At 53.7% G+C, this 19,609-nt stretch overlaps 1 protein-coding gene across 9 annotated transcripts in view; it reads left to right on the top strand.

Annotated features, from left to right (window-relative positions):
* PPFIA4 (PTPRF interacting protein alpha 4) overlaps positions 1–17,530 on the top strand; it is a 51,373-nt gene extending 33,843 nt beyond the window's left edge. For 5 of the 9 annotated variants that reach the window (XM_053909039.1, XM_053909042.1, XM_053909035.1 and 2 more), the window contains 10 exons: positions 211–411; positions 1,070–1,132; positions 1,732–1,758; positions 3,676–3,851; positions 7,517–7,614; positions 8,276–8,451; positions 10,833–10,901; positions 14,452–14,626; positions 14,764–14,868; positions 15,193–17,530. In XM_053909039.1, the coding sequence (XP_053765014.1) occupies positions 211–411; positions 1,070–1,132; positions 1,732–1,758; positions 3,676–3,851; positions 7,517–7,614; positions 8,276–8,451; positions 10,833–10,901; positions 14,452–14,626; positions 14,764–14,822 (1,044 nt within the window). In that variant the 3' untranslated portion in view covers positions 14,823–14,868; positions 15,193–17,530. The remainder of the gene's footprint in view (positions 1–210; positions 412–1,069; positions 1,133–1,731; positions 1,759–3,675; positions 3,852–7,516; positions 7,615–8,275; positions 8,452–10,832; positions 10,902–14,451; positions 14,627–14,763; positions 14,869–15,192) is intronic. The other 4 variants (XM_053909041.1, XM_019432008.2, XM_053909038.1 and 1 more) reach the window with 3 other exon arrangements.
* The last annotated feature ends 2,079 nt before the right edge of the window (positions 17,531–19,609 follow it).

The following is a 19,609-nucleotide window of genomic DNA, read 5'->3' as shown; positions in this document are numbered from 1 at the left end:
CAGGCCTCAGATTTTCCATCTGTAAAATGGGGAAGAGAGGCATTTGGTGATGGTCATCTCCACGTTTCTAAGTTCTTCTGCTCTGCGTTTGCTCTTTTGAGTCCGTGGAGGAGGCCTGGCCCTACCCCCTTGGTATGGTCAAGCTCGTGGCAGCAGGGCCCAGATCTTGGGGGAAGGAGCTGAATTTACCCCCTGTGCCCATATCTGCAGCTCTGGGTGGGGATGCCTGCTTGGTACGTGGCTGCCTGCCGGGCCAACGTCAAGAGCGGTGCCATCATGTCGGCCCTGTCGGACACAGAGATCCAACGGGAGATTGGCATCAGCAATGCCCTGCACCGGCTCAAGCTCCGGCTGGCCATCCAGGAGATGGTGTCGCTGACCAGCCCCTCCGCCCCGCCCACCTCCAGGACTGTGAGTGGCCTCTCCCTCACCCAGGACGTTTTTGGACAGCCCTGGAGTAGCATTTGGAAAGTTTCCCGTTGGTCTTTGGGAAGCTAGTAACTTGATTCCTGCCCCTTCCTTCCAGTCCCCTCAGGGCTCCACCTGGTCTCCAGGAGGGGCTGACGTTGATTCCAGGAGGATCCCAGCAGCCTGGTTCTCTGCCCTTCTGTGCCAACGACCGCACATCTCCGGGCAGAGTTTCCAGGACAGGGCTTCTGGGGTTCTGTGTTGTTGCCAGATTCAGGGAGGCAGAGGGGATAGGGCATTTGTGAATTCTGTCCTGGTCCTCCAACCTCTCCACAAGAACACAGACTACTCCATGGACCCTCAGGCTAATACTAGCTGTCTCTTCGATTGGCATCAGCCGGCTTTCCGGATCTGCCCCATTCATTCATATTCCTTCAGGAAACATTCATTGAGCATTTCTTGGTCCCAGACACTGTGTCGAGCAGTGCGGATACAGTCATAGAGGGAGTTGCTCTGAGCCAGACAGTATGCAGGGCTCCGGGCTGGGCCTGTGGGAGGACTCAGGGGAAGGGATGTGTGTCCTTGCCCTTGGGGTTCCCGGCCTCAAGGGGATCTCGGGGACCCACACGTGGGACCAGCTAGGTTTCCTCTCTGCCTGCAGTCTTCCGGAAATGTCTGGGTCACCCACGAAGAGATGGAAACTCTGGCAACACCCACTAAAACAGTGAGTCTGGCCCTGGGCCCTGGGCCTGGACTGAGGGCTGATGACCCCCATGAGGATGAGGGGAAGGTTTGGGGAGTCAGAGGGGGTTGTGGTCGATCTAATACGAGATTGGTATCCCTGATGTATGTCGGGTTCTATTCTCAGGGTGGCGGGTTGGGAGAAAGAGGTGGGAATGGGAGCAGTTGACATGTGTGGGGGGATCCATCTCTGGGGGGGGTCTCCAAGGCCAGTGGGGAAGAGCTGGCCATGGGAGCGGTCTGCCCTGCTGTGGGCCTGAAGCCGGAGTCCTTTCCCTTGTGCTGATCCTTGGTGGAGGGACGGGGAGTGGGAGAGCCTGGCCCCTTGCGGGGCTGCGAGCCAAGCTGGGGAGGTGTGGAAACGTGTTTTTGCCACACACACATTCGCTCCCCCCTCACTGCAAACACAGGCACATGTGCCAGCCTTGTGTTCTCACTTGGTCCTCCCAACAAGCTCTCCCTAGTCACCCTCCTAGCCACTGGTGCGTCTGCTCCCTCTTCTCGATGGGGCCTGGGGTGGACGCTTCCAGGTTTCTTGACTTTGCCTGTTTCCCCTGACACGCTGCACATCGTTCCCGCTAGGACAGTGAGGAGGGCAGCTGGGCTCAGGTAAGACCCCCTTCCCTGTCCAGAGCCACCTCCCAGGAGTTCAGGACAGATTTTTTCCCAACAGGCTGTCTGCCCGACAGGACGCCCTGAGTCCCAGTCTATTTATGTCCCTCTTCGCATGAAAAGCCCTGGACAGGTTTTCTCCTGCCGCTAAAGCACCCTCCCTCCTCATTGCCCTCTAGCTTCTGGTTTCTCAGGATGGCAGGTGGGGAGCCTTGGAGGCCCCCAGCATGCCTGCATCTTCCCCTCTCTTCCCAGGAACCATGAGACTGAGATTGGTACCAACGCTTTTCCTCACCCCATCCCTTTCAGAGGGCACAGCCGTGAGCTGGGCAAAGGCCTTTTACTCATTCACTCAGTGGGCAAATATTTATTAAGCAGCCGCTAGGTATCAGGGGCCTTTCTAAGCTCTCTGGATACAGAAGTGGACAAACTAAGCCCCACAGAACTTATATTCTAGGAGAGAGATGGACCCTAAGCGCATAAACCCATCAGTGAGCGCTGTATCACACAGATCCACGTGCCGTGAAACAGCACAGGGAGAGCCAGAAACCGGGGCCTGGACAGATCGTCGTGTACATTCACCCAGTAAAACAGCAGGGGAGATGGATGAATTTTAGAAATACGACGTCAAGTGAAAAGTCTTAAGTCCCAAAAGAGTCACAGAATTTTATACTAAAACTCAAAAACATGCAAACTTAATAATACGTTTCTTAGAGAAATATGCATTGGTGATTATAAGGACTGTAAAAAATGTTTTTCAAGCAAGGGAGTGATAGAAAACTCTAGACGGGGGGCGCTTGGGTGGCTCAGTCGGTTAAGCGGCCGACTTCGGCTCAGGTCATGATCTCGCAGTCCGTGAGTTCAAGCCCCGCGTCGGGCTCTGTGCTGACAGCTCAGAGCCTGGAGCCTGTTTCAGATTCTGTGTCTCCCTCTCTCTGACCCTCCCCCGTTCATGCTCTGTCTCTCTCTGTCTCAAAAATAAATAAACGTTAAAAAAAAAATTAAAAAAAAAAAAAAAAAACAAAACTCTAGACGGGCAGTTACCTCTAGACGGGCGGCAGGGGACAGGACGGGGAAGGAGAGCGTAAGGCGGACACAGCCGGTTGGTGTTGTCCATCAATGTTAACTTCATTTAGTTATGCTTAACGGCGAACGTTTGCTACATTTATTTTTGTGTGTATAACGGTTTCATTTTCAAAGATGAGTTTTTCAGCCTAAAAAAATCAAGTAGGGTAAGGAAACCATGATGGAAGATTGCTGTTCACCCAGTCTTTCTAAGGATGGGTGGTCAGGGAAGTCCCTGCTGTCGGCGGGAGGTGACAACCGGAGAAGGTGGGGAGGGTCACGGGGGCGTGGAGGGTGCTTGGGAAACAGGGGTTCTGGAGAATTCCTGGAGTGGACACCAGGCCTCAGAGAACTGAGTGCTGGCTGTTCAGACGCTATTCATCAGCCTGTAGCTTTTGACGTCGTGAGTCAGTACCTAACTCCCCTGTAGATGCGTGAGCCAGTTTCCCAAGTGACATTGGCTCTTTTCTTGCTGTTCTGCGGGTCCTCTGTAACTTGGCCTGTCCCCTGGGCGCAGTGGGCTTGAGGCTGACCGAGCAGCAGGAAGGCAGGTCTGCCACACAATACCGCAAATGCATTCCTGGGTCGACAGGAAGGACTTCATATTATCTGCTGCCTGGATAGTTGCTTCTGTTCATTAGTGTAGATAAGTGATCCACGAAGGGAACCGTATCATTCTGAGATCTTACAAAGTTCCATTTAAACCCCCCACCTCCTACCACGCCCAGCTTCTTAGCGAAAATAACCCGCCGTGGAGGATGGAGTGACGTTCCTCTCGAGCAGATACGCCAGCCGCGGCTCGCTAGCACTGCCTTCCTCCCCTATAGCTCCTCTACCTTGTTCCCCCAGACCCTGGCCTATGGCGACATGAACCACGAGTGGATTGGGAATGAATGGCTCCCCAGCCTGGGGCTCCCCCAGTACCGCAGCTACTTCATGGAGTGCCTGGTGGATGCTCGCATGCTGGACCACCTCACCAAGAAGGACCTGCGGGTCCACCTGAAGATGGTGGACAGCTTCCACCGGTGAGCAAGGCTGGAGCCCCTCACGGGTCTCCGCCAGCCCCGGGGGTCTGTCTCCCGCAACGCACGTGCCTCCAAGCGGCCTGTCCGGGCGCCCGCAGGTCTCCCCCTTGCGAAAGCCGGGTCCTTGTCTCGTCCTGCAGCTTGAGGGAGGGTCCTGCCCTCTCACCTCCCGTCCTTAAGACACAGAAAGTCATTTTTCCTTCGCTTCACTTTCCGGGAGATTTCCCCTCCGAGGTCTGAATTTCATTTCTTCGGGCTTGCCGAGTTCTCTCTGTTTACCCTGGGGAGGCTCCAGCTGAAACCAGTGTCCAGCTTGGGTGTCTAAGAGGAAGGGTCTTTCTGAGCCCTTGTCCTGCCTGCCTCCCAGGTCTGAGCTTCTCAGCTCAGCCCACGCCCTTTTGTACAGGATGCCATCCAGTTCTCTCCTCCTCCTCGCGGACAAGGTCTTCTGTTCAAAAGTGTCTGCGGTGGAGGTCTCCAACTGGCAGCCCGTGGGCCGCATTTGGCCCACAGATGTGTTTTGTTTGGCTGACACGGTATTTTAAAGATTATGAGTTTAGTTGCCAGTATTCAAACACTAGGAGATTTTACACAAAATTCTGGATGTCTGGCTTCTCTTAAAAAAAAAAATTGGAAGATGTGTTGACACATTCCAGCATGGGGACAGCCCTTCTGAGACAGGTAGGCGTAGTCTCCAGGTCCTGCTTCACTCATCGCATAGTGATGCGTGCTTGACCCCAGTAGGCACTTGGGGTGGGGAGCAAGGTGGGTGCTGATGTTCCAGGGGTCGACGGTAGTTAGGGAGTCCTTTTAACGTCTAGCTTCAAATCACATGGGTCGCTGTTTGAGCCAGGTTCTTGGTCTTTTACCGTTAATTAATGCCTACGCCACCCTGCAGGAGAGGTGTGACCCCATCTCACGTGTTCTGAGTGCCACGCAGCTGGAAAGTGGCTCAGCTGGCGTTCCAACCCAGGCGAATGAGAGGGTAATGGGACGAACGCTGGAGCTGGGGGCATGTGGCTTTACTAGCTTCTCATGGGGCTCCTTGGATGTCCTTTGGTCTCTCTGACTCATAAACCATGGAAGGTTAAATGCATAAGGGATCTAGTTAGCCTCCCTATTTTGTGGGTGAGGAAACTGAGGCACAGGAAGGAGCATCAGGCATGACAGCTGAGTGCATGTCTCCTGACACTGAGTCCAGCCTTCTTGCCACCATGCTGCAGAGCCTTTGATGCTAGAACTCTCTACTGTGACCTCCCTCACCATCCCCCCACCCCTTCTCAGGGCTGAAAGGGAATCTTCTGTCTCAGTGGGTCCGGGAGGCTGCCAGGCCTGGCTGCACCTGTCCCCTTGTCAATGACTGACAGGGCTGCGGAGAGAAGGGCCACTGGCCTGCCAGCTGGGATGTCCCTGGGCTGCTGGAGGATCAGTCTGCTCGGCCCCACCCAGCACTATGGAGGTCCTCCTGGGGACCCTCTGCCCAGGCCCCAGGAGAGCCTCGGCCTGCATTCATGCTTCCAGATTCAGCTTCACATCTCGAGTACTTCAAGCGTTCCTAAAGCATTTCCACGCCCTTTACTTCAACTTTGTGTATACCTGCATTTATTCCACTTAACCTTCCATAAAGCGTGTTCTTACATCTTTAAGAAATTATTTTGAATCATCCTTATTATGATGAGAAAAAGATATTTAAAAACCCTCCTTTTAATGAGGAAAACAAGCCCAATAGAGGTGGAGTATCACCAGGTCACTCAGCCAGGTGGATACAGGATGGGGCCAATATCCTTCCTTTTTCACACCTAACTCTGAGCGCTTTTCCCTGGAAGCATGGTGTCCTAGTGAGCAGCTTTTCTAGAGAAGCGGCTGTCCTGAGGAGAACCGGCCCACACGGCATCAGTAATGTTCTCCCAGTGGTGGTACCATTGCTGAGTGCCTGGACGTTCCAGGGGCTGGGCTAAGCCCTTCCACGCACAATCACCTGTGAGGCTCACGGCAGCCTGGCCGGAGAGGCGTGACCTCATCTCACATGTGCTGAGGGCCACCAGGCCGGGGAGTGGCAGAGCTGCATTCAAACCCAGGCTGATCCGACTTTAGATTTTTGCTCTTCTGTGAAACAACTTGGAAAGTCCTGGGAACTGGACTGAAAATTATAGCAAGTGGGACTGGAAGGAGACAAAAGGCATTTCTAGTTAGGACGTGTGTGTGCTCCTGCCCCCTCCAGTGGACCCAGGCTTAAACCAGTGGCTTGAGCAATGACCAAGTGCCTTGGGCCAGAAAAGAAGTCCTACAAGTGGTGTCTCGGAGCTGTGAGGGATTGTTCGAGGCCCCAGGGCTGCCTGGGTATAGCTGAAGGGAGAGAGAAGAAAGGAGCCAGCAGCATAGTTTAATTTCACAAAGCAATGGCCACAAAATAGAGTTTGGAGGGAACGTCTGTTCCTCCGTTTGATAGGCGACAAAACCCAGAGAGGCTGCATGACAAGCAGTGTTCAAGTTAAGGAAGGACCTTACGATAGAAGCTGCCCACGGTGGAAGGAGCTGCCTCAGGAGGTAGTGAGTTCCCTGTCGTCAGAGGTGTTGGGCCCAGGTGTTCATACTATGCAGAAGGATGGTACACAGGTGACACCTGCATGATATAGGAGCTTGGACCAGTGGCCTGGAGGGTCCCTTCTAACCTGCAGACTCGATGGTTCTTGGTCTGGTTTAGTTATTATTTATTGAATGCTTACTATGCACCTGGTACTGTTTAAGGACTTTTAGTACTTTCCATGAACCATTTCATTCCATTCGTTAAGCATTTATGGTGTTTACTAAGTGCCAGATGCTATTCTAGGGGTTTGAGAAATATCAGTGAACAAAACAGGGTTGCCCTCGTGGAGTTTACATGCTAACTGGGAGGGACAAAGAACCATACGTGTATTGTATATAAAGTACGTTAATAGATAAAAACTGCTAGGAAAAAAAATAGACCAAGGTTAGACCAGGATAAGGGGGGGGGGGTGTTGGGAATACGGGCTGGGGGTAGTGATGGTGGTGGTGCAGTTTTAAATCAGGTGGACAGGGTGACCGTTGAATTGAGAAGATGACACTTGAGCAAAGACTTCGAGGAGATGGGGTGAGCCACGCAGCAGATCGGGGCAAGAGTGTTCCAGGCAGAGGGAACAGCCAGGGCAAAGGCCCTGAGGCACAGAGGCCAAGCGTGCCTGCTGTGTTTGAGGAAGAACAGAGATGTCACTGTACAGGGGCACGTCATGTAGCACGTGTAGGTCATTGTAAGGACTCTGAGCGAAATGGGGATACAAAGAAATATTTGTAGGAATCTTTCTGTAGGGTCCTATTTTTATGGGTCAGATATCTGTAGGGTCATTCCAGTGCCTGGGGTGGGAGCGGGGTGGGGGGGAATGTTGCTTCTTTGAGAGAACTTTCCTTCCATCAGGCCCACACCCTGGCCAAGAGGGAGGACATAGGGTAGGCAGAGGAGGGAAAGTAGTCTTGGGCTGGATCACACACAAGCCCTGGGAAAAAGAGGAGCATGAGTGGGCCGGGGTGCTCTTTATGCTGGAAGACACAGGCCTGAACATGCTAGGGCCAGTGCTGGATGTAGGACAGATGTGGCAGGAATGTGGCCCCCCTGAGGCTCTGGCTCAGGGGGGGCTATGTACCTGCAGAACCAGTCTTCAGTATGGCATCATGTGTCTGAAGAGGCTGAATTATGACCGAAAGGAGCTGGAGAAAAGACGGGAGGAAAGCCAGCATGAGATCAAGGGTAAGCTTAGCAGGCTCAGCGTGCCTCCTCTGAAAGGCATGGGAGCAGCCTTGGGGGAGCAGATGCCTGCCTCCTGTCCCCTGCCCTGGGCGAGTGGGGGGAGAAGAGGCATTCTGTACCTTAGGGAGCCTCCAAACCTGAGGGAAGCTCAGGTGATGAGGGAGACCTAGTCCATGCCCAAAGGACGTTGTCATCTGGTGGAGAAGAAATAGCCCTGCCCGGTCACCTGTAACCCCACCCTACCCCCTGACAATGGCCACCGAGTGGACACATGCAGTGAATCCCCTCGGACAGTGCTATGGACTGGCCTGGGAAAATGCTCATGGACTGTGTTGATCTGGGTGGCATTGGGCAGGAAAGAGAGACAAGTCTTAGATTCTAAGAGGACCATTCCAGCCTGGGGGTAGGGGATGGCCTGGCCAAGGGCTCTGGGGAAAAAGTCAGGAGCCTGCTGGCCTGACCCTTGAGTCCTACAGGCTGGCAGGGATGGAGGGAGGTGGTGCTGGTTCTCTAGGAGCCCAGGTGCCAGGGAGGACAGACAGAAGACAGAAAGCAGGGTAGACTGGAGCTCTGGGTCCAGGGAAGCCGGTTTCCGTCCCTGGAGGGGGTGTGGCCAAACCTACTGTCTCTTCCTAACCCGTTTTCTTGCCCCGCCCTCCAGATGTGCTGGTCTGGACCAACGACCAGGTGGTTCACTGGGTCCAGTCCATTGGGCTCCGGGATTATGCAGGAAATCTGCAGGAGAGCGGTGTGCATGGTGCCCTGCTGGCCCTGGATGAGAACTTTGACCACAACACGCTGGCCCTGGTCCTCCAGATTCCCACACAGAACACCCAGGTGGGCATCCTTGTCATCAGTCAGTCTTGATCTCAGGCTCCCCCTCCGCCGACTCTCCTGCTCACACACACAGGTTTATAGATTTGTTGGGGGACTGTTCTGGAGCCTGTCTTGGAGGGGATCACAACGTCCTCACACCTCCAAGTGGTCCCTGTGCATAACCAGGCCACCTAGGGAGCAAACTTCCTTCACATACAGGGCACATCTAGCCCAGGCCCAGAACACGGTGTTAATCCTCTCCCAACCCCATCTTTGCGTTTGACACTCTGTTTTTTATTTAATTAAATAACTAATTAATTAATCTGTTTGCTTACCTAATTATTTATTTTTCATATAATTTATCGTCAAGTTGGCAAACATACAGTGTATATACGGTATGCTCTTGGTTTTGGGGTTAGATTCCCGTTGATTCATCGCTCACGTACAACACCCAGTGACGCTTTGTTTTTCCTCACTCTGCTTTTCTGACCTGACTCTTCTTAGAGGAGAAAAGGCCTGGGGGCCTGAAGGGATCAGAGAGCCCCCCCCCCCCATCTCCTTTGTCTCCTACCCCAGAGATCTGCCCTGGGCTCCCAGGCTTGAGAAAGCTAAATATACCAAATAACACAGCCCAGAGCCTCTCTGCACCAGGCCGTTGTCTCCCTGTCAGCAGCTCAAATGATTAGACATCTCCTTAAATTACATTTCACAATTGTTATGGAGCTCTCATCCAAGATGATATCTAAACTCTCTTGGACCTATTTATATGTTTGGCCTTTCTAGCTTCCTGTGGGTAAAGGACTCCAGAAGTACTACCTGTTGTGTTTAGTACTTCCTGATTTTATTTGTCCCAAATTGTGCCCCAGTCAGGCTCCCCCTGGGGAAGGGAACTGCCTCATCCTCATTTACTAGGTTTGGTGAGGCTACGTGTATTTGGCCCGTGCTCACCTTTTGTGATTTCATAAACTCTGATTGTGTTGCCTCGGGGCTCAGGCCTTTGTCTCTCCAGACGGAGTGATCTTAATTCTTTTAGGCTTTCCTCATATAGACTCGCCTCCGTGCCCTGATCGTTTTAGCTGCCCCTGTCTGGACTGGTTGCAGCTGTCAGGCCTCTTGAAATTCAGCCACTGGAGTCGCACAAGCTATTCCGGGAGCAGATGCGTTTTGGCTCGTGCGAGGGTGGGGCTGTGTGGTCTCGTAATGCCGGGTGGCGTGTTGGCCTCTTGGGGATGTTGGCAGCACACAGGGCCAGTGTGTCCCATAGGCTCTCGGCAGTGACCCCCTCTCCCCCCTACCCCTCCCCCCGACCGGTCAGAACGGAGAGGACAGATCCCTTGTTCTCTAAGAAGAGCTGGGATTCCCCTACCCCCCTACGCAGTTTTTCTGTACGTGCCTACCTCCAACCTCATCTGTGTTCTCACCTGCTCTCACAGCTCTGGGACGGGTTTCTGAAGTTTGTAAGTGTCATCGTCACCTTTCCCTACCCAGAGGAGCGGTTTCATCTGGATACTTGGAAGTGTATTAGGCTTCTCCTTTGCCGTCACTTATGAGAATATTACCTTCTCAATACTGACAGAGACAGTCCTTACGAACCTCCGTGGTTAGCATTTCTCACCCGGAAATGGGCTTGTTCTTCTCTATCGTTTGTTTGTCTCCTGTCTCTAAATGTGTCCGGGTTTTGTGGCTCGCAGTGCATTTGTAAAGAGCGGCCGGAGACATCTCTGGTGCGTGCTAACCTTTCTGGTTTTCCTGACTCTTCCATTTAGCTCAGCTATGAGAGGAAGTGGGGGCTGACCCAACATGGAATTCTTCCTCAACAATGGTTAAAAATATCTGGTGGCAGTTCTGAAAACTTTGTTGTTTCTGGCGTTTCCCAAATCTCCTGCTGAGTTAGGCTCCTGGGAGGCTTAGTCAAGGCCTGTATGCACCGTCAGCCCAAGGGCCATGGAGATCTGTGACTCAGCCGTCCTCCTAATTCAAAGTTTTGATGTGGAGCCTTATGAAATACGTTTCTTTAATCTAAATTAAATCCTTATTATCCATGGTCTACATGCTCATTTATCCCTTCAGAAAGGTAGTAAGGCCTGATTTTCCTTTACAGACACAATATGGGGTTCCCCCCCACCCCACTTAAGGGAACCCTGTGATCCACGTGTTCTGTGGTCCTACTTTGTACAAAATTACAGTTTTCTAATGTGCTCCATATGAAAGAATCCTAAGGTTTACAGTTTCACTTCCAAGAGGACCCTGAAGTTTGCTTGAAACAGCATCAGGGCTCACGGGTTAAATGCACTGAAAGCCCTATCTCTGTCTATGGGCCCCTATGAAACAGAAGCAAGATGACATACAAGTCATTGACTATACCCCTCCCACCTCTTCCTCTTTCACCCTGTGGACTCCAGGCTCGCCAGGTGATGGAAAGAGAGTTCAACAACCTGTTGGCCTTGGGCACAGACCGGAAATTGGATGATGTGAGTACTTGGCTGTGAATTAGGGGCCTTTGGGATTTGGCCATTGTTGGTTGGTTGGGTTGGAGTTCATGAGTTGTGCTTTCCTTGGGCCGATAATTGGTGGGGTGGTCAAAGGGAGAAGAGCCAGAGGGGATGGTGATGATGTCAGGGAATTGGGGGAGGGGGGCAAAAGAGCGAGGCCTAGCAGTAGGCCTGGAGAAGTCTCCATGAAACTCCTTGTACAAAAACTAAAGGCTCCTATATGTTATACTTCTAGCATCTTCCAACTCTGTGCCCTGCCGCTGTCCTAACCACACAGGATCAGAGGTTCCCCCGAAGGCCATCTCCTTGGGATCATACCTTTTTCTTCCATTTCTCAGATACCATCTCTCAGTGCTACTGGCAGAGCATGATTCCAGCCTGCTTATTAGGATGCCCATCCTGTCATAGTGTGGTTGTTTGGAGGCAGGCGTTATGCTGAGGTCCTTAAACGACAGGCTCGCTCGCTTGTTCCACAGGGCAGTTTGACTCACTGGCTCAGACGTATATCATCACTGCTTCCTCTCCAGTTTTACTCTTGAGTTACCTTCATATCAAGTTAAGGTTCTCTTTTCTTGGCCCCCATGTTCGATGAAAACACAGCCTTTTCCCCTGGGTTTTGTCAGGCCTTTCCCTTGCATTTAGGCTGGACTGTGTCCAGGAAGACCTGCATGGCCTGAGCTCTAATGCCCCCATTGGAGATGCCTACCAAAGGGTTACCTGTTTCCTGAGGGTGCAGCCCCCTCCCCAGCCCTCCTCTCTTCCTCCCCCTTCCTCCTTCCCGCCTTCTTCCCTACTTACTTTTGATCACCAACCTTCCCTGCTTTTGCCTGTCAGGTCAGGCTTGGCTGCCCTGGCTCCAAACAAGTTAAAAAGGAGCCCAGATTATTTATTTTTAGCTTCTCCATCTTCAATCAAATCTAGTTCTTCTGATCTCCGTTGTCTATGTAGCTTCCCTTTCTACACATCCCTTCCCCGACCAATGCCTCTGTTTGGACTAGCGGGCCTCCTTTTTTGGGACACTCTTAGTGTCGCCTCCTTATCAATTAGTCTTTCTTAGTTGGGTTGGCCAGGGCTAAAATCCACCTTTGTGGAATGACTGCTCTGCTTCGGTAGATAGGACACGCTCAGGCATACACGGAATTCGTGGAGGGGTGTGTTCTTCACGGAGGTGCCTTGAAATATGGAGTGTGTTATTTATACACACACACACACACACACACACATATACATATATATAATCACACACACACGTACACATATGTGTATGTACGTGTGTATGTATTCCTGTCAAGGAGATAAATTGCCAGACCCCACCAGCTGTCCCCACCCTCAGAGATCTTAATTTTTCTAATGCCCCTGCCATGTGGACCCTTCTTTTATTCCCCACCCGCCGAGGATCTTAGCTTTCTTTGATGCTGTTTAGAAAAATGACTCCTGTATATCTTAGCGCGGTGCTTCCTAATTAGAAAGCTGTGTATTCCTTCAATCCTTATAAAAATATTCTTTGAAGGCCTCCTCTGGGCCAGGCATTGGCCCAGGCACAGGGGTATACTGGTGACAGACAACTCATTTTATGCTAACAATCATCATGTGGGGCAGGTTATCATCCCCCTCTGACTGATGAGGAATTAAGCTTGAGGTGGGATTTGGTGGTGGTGGGCACAGGGGAGGTCAGAGATCCAGGGAGACTGCTTTCTGTCTAGGCATCTAGCACAGCATCAACAACCTTGAGCTGTCTCTTGTTTCCTCTGTCAGTTCTGGTTCTCAGTTTCCCCTCTCAAGCTTCAAGGCCCTGGAGGGCTGCATCCAAGTCTCCCCCTACATGGAGAGCAGGACTTAAGGAAAAAGAGGAGAGGAACAGGAAGAACATCTTCTAGGGGACAAGTGATACAGAAACAAGTCTTAGCGCTGGCTGAAGGTAGAAATCGAGAGAGAGAAAGAGAGAGAGAAAGGGAAACCACCCTGGGCTAGATTAAGGGTAGGATCGTGGGCCAGACAGAAATAATGAGGAAAGTTCCTGATGAATTCAGGGATAGGATGCCTACGTAGGAAGCCAGCTGCCATCCATTCATTTAACAAATATTTATTGAGTGCCTACAGTGTTCCTGAGCACTACTCTGGGGCTGGGGATACATTGGTTGGAACTAAAAAGATGATGGTGTCTGTCCCATGGAGGACAGAATTTGAAAGTGAGAGGGAGAGAGTTGAGGGAGGGGAGTGGAAGAAGGAGAGAGAGAGAGGGGGGTGGTTAATGAAATACAGTAAAACCTTGGTTTTCAAGCAGAATTTGTTCTGGAAACATGCTTGTAATCCAAAGCACTTGTATATCAAAGCAAATTTCAAGAACCATTGGCTCGGTTGTGATCATGTGACCTTCAGTGTCACGAACTATATCACAAGACATCGCTCGTTTATCAAGTTAAAATTTATTACAAACGTTTGCTCACCCTGCAGAACACTCGCAGAACAAGTTACTCTCAATCCAAGGTTTTCCTGTAATCCCATAAGTACATGAAAAACTGATACCAGCGTGGGTGCTGGGACAGAGGTACATTGTGCCAAGAAGTGATAGGCTTTGGCCTCCTCAGAGCACAAGCAACAAGGGGCTTGGGGCCGGGAGGGGTTGAGGCAAGAACTGGTGGGTTAATGTCTCTTGTTTCTCCTGCAGCTCTCTGCCTATACCCGTTCTGAGAACACCGATTGGCTTGGTCGGGGTGGAGGGGGGGTGGTGCTGGGGAGATTAGACATGGCTGCCAAGCAGGGTGGAAGTGAGCTCTTCCGGGGAGGATGGGGAGGCCTGTGCAGAGGGGCATCCTGTAGTGTTTTGGCTCTGGGTGCCCTTTGGCAGAGATAGTTTGGAGACTCCGCTGACAGATGGCCCACCACCTCCTTTGGGGGAGCCTGCCTCTGATCTGCCATCCACCTGGCCCATCGCTGTCACAGAATGCTCTCACTTGATCCCATTAGGGGTAGGCAGCCTGAGAAAGAGGGCAGATGATGTTCTTCCTATTTTATGGACACAGAAATGGAAGCTCAGAGAGGTCACTTGACTTGCCCAGGGACACATAACTAGTAAAATGGTAGTCAGGTCTCCTGACTCTTGGCCCGGTGCGTTTCCGGCACACCCTGGGCTGCAGCCAGAGGGAAGGCAGGAGGGGTTGGGTGGGGGCTGCTCGGTGCCCCTGGGACGAGGCTAGGAGAACGTGAAAGGTCAGTGGGCATCCCCAGCCCAGTGTGAGATGACGGGGCTGGGCAGGGAAACGGTTCAACTGCAGGATGGTGTCAGGTCTGACCAGAGGGGACCCCACCCTACCTGGTGACAAGGAATCTGAATCCCCCGGGGGCGCTGGGAGTCCTCTACTTCGCCCCCATTCATTTTACCGACGGAAAAACAGGGCCAGGGAGAGGAGGTGACCTTGCCCCCCCTCCGTACCCCGCCTTCCAGTGGGACGGGAGTGGCACCCCTAGAAGCAGCCGCGAGCGCGTTTCCCGCGGGCAGGGACTGAGGGCCTCCGCGTGTCCCATGCAGGGCGAGGACAAGGTGTTCCGGCGCGCGCCGTCCTGGAGGAAGCGCTTCCGGCCGCGGGACCCGCACGGCGGCCTGCTCGGCGCCTCGTCCGAGACGCTCCCGGCCGCCTTCCGCGTGGCCACGCTGGGGCCGCTGCAGCCGCCGCCCGCGCCGCCGAAGAAGATCACGCCGGAGGGTGAGTGCCGGGCCGCCGGAGGGGCCTGCGGGCGCCGCTGCACTAACGCTGCCGCCGGGCCGGCGGGCGGGCGGGCCCCCGGAGCGCGCGCACTAACCGCCGCTCTGTGTTCTCCCGCGGCCGCCGACTCCTCCCAGCCGGGACGGCGGGGGCGCAGAGACTGGAGCCCTCCACGGTTCGGACCTACTCCTGCTGACCCCCCTCCCGCCCCGGCTCTCGCGGGGGTGTGCCCGTGGCGCGGGGTAAGTGGGTCGGGCCCGGGCCGGACACCCACCCCCCACCCCCGCCCCCGCCGCCGGCGGCCCCCGCTCGCGCGCTGTGCACCTGCCAGGCCCGCACTCGTCCGGCTTGCCCTGCCCGCTGCCGCCGCCGCCGCCGCCGGGGCGCTTGGCGCTTGCAAGCTCGCTGCGCATGCATGCGCCCCAGACCCCCAGGGACGACTCCCAGCTCACCGTGCAATGCATCTCTCTCTCTCTCTCTCTCTCTCTCTCTCTCTCTCTCTCTCTCTCTCTCTCTCCTCCTTCTCTCTCTTTCTCTTTCTCTCTTTCTTTCCCTCTCTCTTTCAGCTCGCTCCCACTATCTCTATGGACACATGCTCTCCGCCTTCCGGGACTAGCCACGGCCCCCAGGGCCAGCGTCCTCCCGCTGGGTTTCACAGGCTCAGCTGGCCCTGGCCTCTCCTGCTCGTTCCCTGGTCCTCTCACGGCTCCTAGTCTCGTTGTGACTTTCCGGTTGCCCTGGATCTCAGAATATACTCGTCCACCCCCTTCGGCATCCCACTACTCTGAGTCCCACCGTGTGTCCTTTGTAAGTCTCTTGTGGCTGTGGCTGGGACTCGAGGTTGTCCATGCTTGGGATTCTGCAGAAGGGACAGGACAGCAGTAGCCCAGGCGGGGTTGTGACTTCACCCTCCCTCTTCTGGGCCTAGCCAGCCTGTTCTGGACTGCGACCTCCACCAGATACCAGGATGCCGTGCCAAGGGCTGAGGATGGCCCTTCCAAGAAAACGGCACTTCGGACTCTGCCTTGCTCAGGCTATTGGGCCTTCTGGTCCCCGTGCACATCCTGCTTGTCTGATATCTGGTTTGGGCACCCCCCAGCATTAGCCCCTTTTCCCACCTTATCTCCACAGCGGCAGCTCCTGCCTCCAGAACCTCTTTGGGGGCAGGGAGGGGCTGCAGAAAACCCCATTCTCCTTCAGATGGTGAGGCTGGGGAAGAGGAAGGCTAAGGTGGTGATTCCAGGCTCTTGCTTACGATGAATCCCAAATGTGAGTTGGGGAAGAATCTGAGAAAAATGGGCCTCTGAGCTTTGGGCCAAGGGTAAGGATGGGGAAACTCTCAGCCCTCGTACCCAGTAAGAAGTGCAGGCAGGTCAGCTGGACAGAGAGCCAATGGCCTGCAGTAGCCTTAAGTCCAAAGAGTGGTGGGAACGCCTCCTACCCCAGCGGTAGGGTGGAGTTGCTGCTGGGGCAGGGCTGGGGGTTGTGTGGGGTCCTGGCTCTGGGGACAGAAGAGAGCTACCCATGCGCCGTCTATTCTGCTCAGCATCCCCTCCCTTGCTGTCGTCCTCTGTCCCACTTTAGTAGTCCAGCCCCTAAGAATATACCCAGTGGGTGGATTGAAGATACACTGACCTTCAAATCAGATGTGGGAAAAAGGTAGTCCGGGGTTCTCTTCCCCTGATCTCTTAGGAAGAAAATAAAGCTTCCACTTTAGTGAGTCATATTCCAGGTCCAGGAAATCCAGTGTCGATGAAGGTCTTCACTCTCCTGCTTGCCCCTAAATCAGCCAGTCCTTGTTCAGGGCTCTCTCAGTGTGCGGGGACTGCCTCCTCCAGAAATTCCTGAGCCCCACCCAGCTTCCACCATTTTAATTGCTTCCCTCACGCAGCACGGTGGCAACCGGGGCTGGGGGCTACAGGTCCTAGTTTGGTCGGAATGTCATTCCCAAGAAACCCGTCTTAATCCACTTCCTCGTCCTGCCAAAATGCCTGGACATGTTTGGGGCCCAAGTTCAGGGGGAGTTGATGGAACCCAGGGCTTCATCCAAGTGAGAGGAGAGGACACGTGTCTGGAGCATGTTTCCTGGAGAGGCGCCAGTTCGTCACCTACAGGTGGCCGAGCAGCTGGTTTGCAACCTGATCGACTTGGGTTCTGAGCAGGGGCTCGGCTAACAGGTGGGATAGTGGGTCAGAGCACCCTGGCCCGCAGGAGTGATGGAGCCTGGGATGAGGCCAGGGCTCAGAGCCTTCTGTTTTTCGGCAGAGCAGAGGTCTGCCAGGGGCGGGGCTGGGTGGGCTCCCCTAGGTGTGGGCAAGGCCCCCCACCTGCCCTTGTTCTCCCTGGTCGTTCCTCGCCCTCCCTGTCCGTCAGGCTGCTGCAAATGGAGCTGGACGCGTTCTTGAGCAGAAAATGAGTTGGGTGGAGAGAAAAAGCCCCTATCCTCGGGTAATGGATGTTAAGATTATGGAGAAACCCCAGGTTCCTAAGATTGGTGGAGTTGGGGATCGCAAAGCCATCTGACTGTGTCAGGGGACTTTTGACGGACTAGCTCAGTGGGAGATTCAGCCCCATCTTCTCCTCTACAACTTGACCCTGTCATGGTTGGCCATGTACCTGGGTTTCTTCAGGGCATCTGGGGAGGTATTGCAGGGAAGTGATGGACAGGAGAACTTGTCCATTCAGTGATGGAAGGCTGTTGTCTTGGTGTATCCCTTGCCTCACAGTCCTCGTATTTTTTATTTGGAGAGTCACCAGTGACCCGAAGCCCCCTCACCAGCCTGCTGTATCTTGTCAGTTCCCTTCTCAGTACTGTACTGGCCCAGTGTGTCAGGAGTGGATGTGCGGGGGTGTATGAGTGTGTGTACGTACCAATAAACAACCTGATGGTTTTAAGACAACCTACACATGGCTCTGGTCTTTTTTTTAACTTCGCGTTCAGCTGACGTGTCCAGCTTCTTCCACCGTCCTAGGGCTGTGCTCCTCTGGGAAGTCGACATCAGAGTTTTAAAAACATACAGTCAGTAACCTTCTGTTTACTTACATAACCATGGGGTTGCTAGAGGTTAATGTGCAGGTTGCCTGTGCCAGGGGAGTTGAGGAGCCCCGATGCTGGACCTGATTTATTCCTTCTCCCTCTCTACTCACCTGGTCATGCTCCACTGCCTCGTGGCCTTTCCCACGGCCCCCAGGGCTGCCGCTGCTATAGGCCCCCTGCTCGGGATCACTGCAGCAGCCCCCGCAGCCTGTAGGTCAGAAGCCTGCTCCCTTCACACGGCGTGACAGGCTGCCTGCGACTTGGCTCCAGGCTCCCGCCCCTCCTCTCACCGGTCTGAGTCCGCCGACCTCAGAAACCTGTGTCCGCCAGCCCCATCAGCAGAAGGCAGCAAGAGTGCCTCTTGCCTTTGCAGCGCGAACCTTCCAGACCCACCTGGAGCGTCACCTGGAAGGCAGGACCAGCCCCTCCCCAGCAGAATTGGAGAAGCGACAACCCTTTGCTCGCTGGCACTCTGGAAGCCACCGTGCCGTGTGGTGTCTCTCCTTGTCTCTTCCCACACGGCGCTGTGAGGGAGCCCCTCGGGTCTGTCTTCTTGATCTCCGTATCCCCTCGATAGACACGCTCGAGAGAATAAATGAACCGACCTTATCTCAGAGGGTTCTTATGAGGATGATTATTAAATAAAGCTCAACACTACTGGGAACTATTGTGTGCCAGATGCTGTTCTAAGCATGCTCAATGTATTAGCTCACTTAGCCTTCACAACTCTGTGTGGTGTTATCTTCGCCATCTTGCAGAACAGGAAATTGTAAGGCTAAGAACCACACTTCTTAAGTGTGGTTAAGTGTGGTTAATTGTAAGGCTAAGCTGGTGAGAGACAGACGTAGGTCCCAAAGCTAGCGCGGGGCCCCGTCCTTAACTGCGACACATATGTGAAAAGTTCTGACCATCTGCCAAGAGCGCTTACCACTTACTAAATGTTACTTGCTTCTCTCTTTTTTACTTTTTTTTTTTTTTCTACTTCTCTTTTAAGTGAGCTCAAGCCTCTCCCCCTTGGCTAAGCCTCCCCCAGTTCCCTGTCCCAGACCCACACTCATACTGGAGCGCCTGGGTGGCTCAGTTTCCGAACCCACCCTCCTGTGGTGCTTGGCTTATGTTCGTCTTTGGACTGTGTTTCTTCTCACCTAAATTGTGAACTCCCTGAGAACAGCACAATACACCATATCCTTCCCAAGGCTAATGCCGTCCCAAACACTGATGGTACGGGAAGGCGGAGTCCACCGGCACCCGTGACAGGGTGCGCCCCGGACAAAGCAACCTGTGACCCGGAGAGGGCACACAGGTGAGGGAAGGTGCTGGCCTTGTGTTTACACACCTCTGGGGGGCCCCTCTCACTCCCTCCATGACCAAAGGTAGAATCGACCAGCCTTGGTGACCAGCTGGCCACAGGATGAGATCCGAAGGAACTCAGAAAAACTTTTTTGGGATGGGAAACTGTTTCCCAGTGTTGCCATCCACTGGGATGGGGAATGCGGAAGGAGCAGGCTTATGTGGAAATGTGTTTCGTTGTAGACCTGCCGAGCTTGAGATGAGATCCCAACATCATGTTTCTGTCAGCATTTGTAGGAAAGAAGATTCTAGGTTTCTTTCCCAGAAAGAACATGCCTCCCCTAGGGATGTTCTAAGCAGCGCAAGAGGCATAGAGTCTGGGTCTGGTTGTTGCCCGTGGCTGAGGGGTGAAGCACAGCCCAAATTGCCGTGGGGTGGAGATTTGGGGTTCCCATATGGGCCTGGACTATAGGTCCTTAGCCAAGACCCCAGCCTCACCTGGAACCTTCAGTCTTTCCTGAGTTTCGGCACACCTTTAGGCATCGCTGCCCGAGCCTGGAGCCTAGAAGCCAGGCAGTGAGACAAGTCCAAGGGCGAGGGGGGAGGGGGTGTGACATCTTAGGGGTAGGGTTTTATCCATGACAGAACCTGAACTG

Source organism: Panthera pardus, unplaced genomic scaffold (genome assembly GCF_024362965.1).
Source record: "Panthera pardus isolate Hobbes unplaced genomic scaffold, ASM2436296v1 HiC_scaffold_21, whole genome shotgun sequence".
Classification (NCBI taxonomy): Eukaryota; Metazoa; Chordata; class Mammalia; order Carnivora; family Felidae; genus Panthera; species Panthera pardus.
Note: the sequence above shows the minus strand (reverse complement) of the source record. Positions and strands in the feature narration are given on the sequence as shown.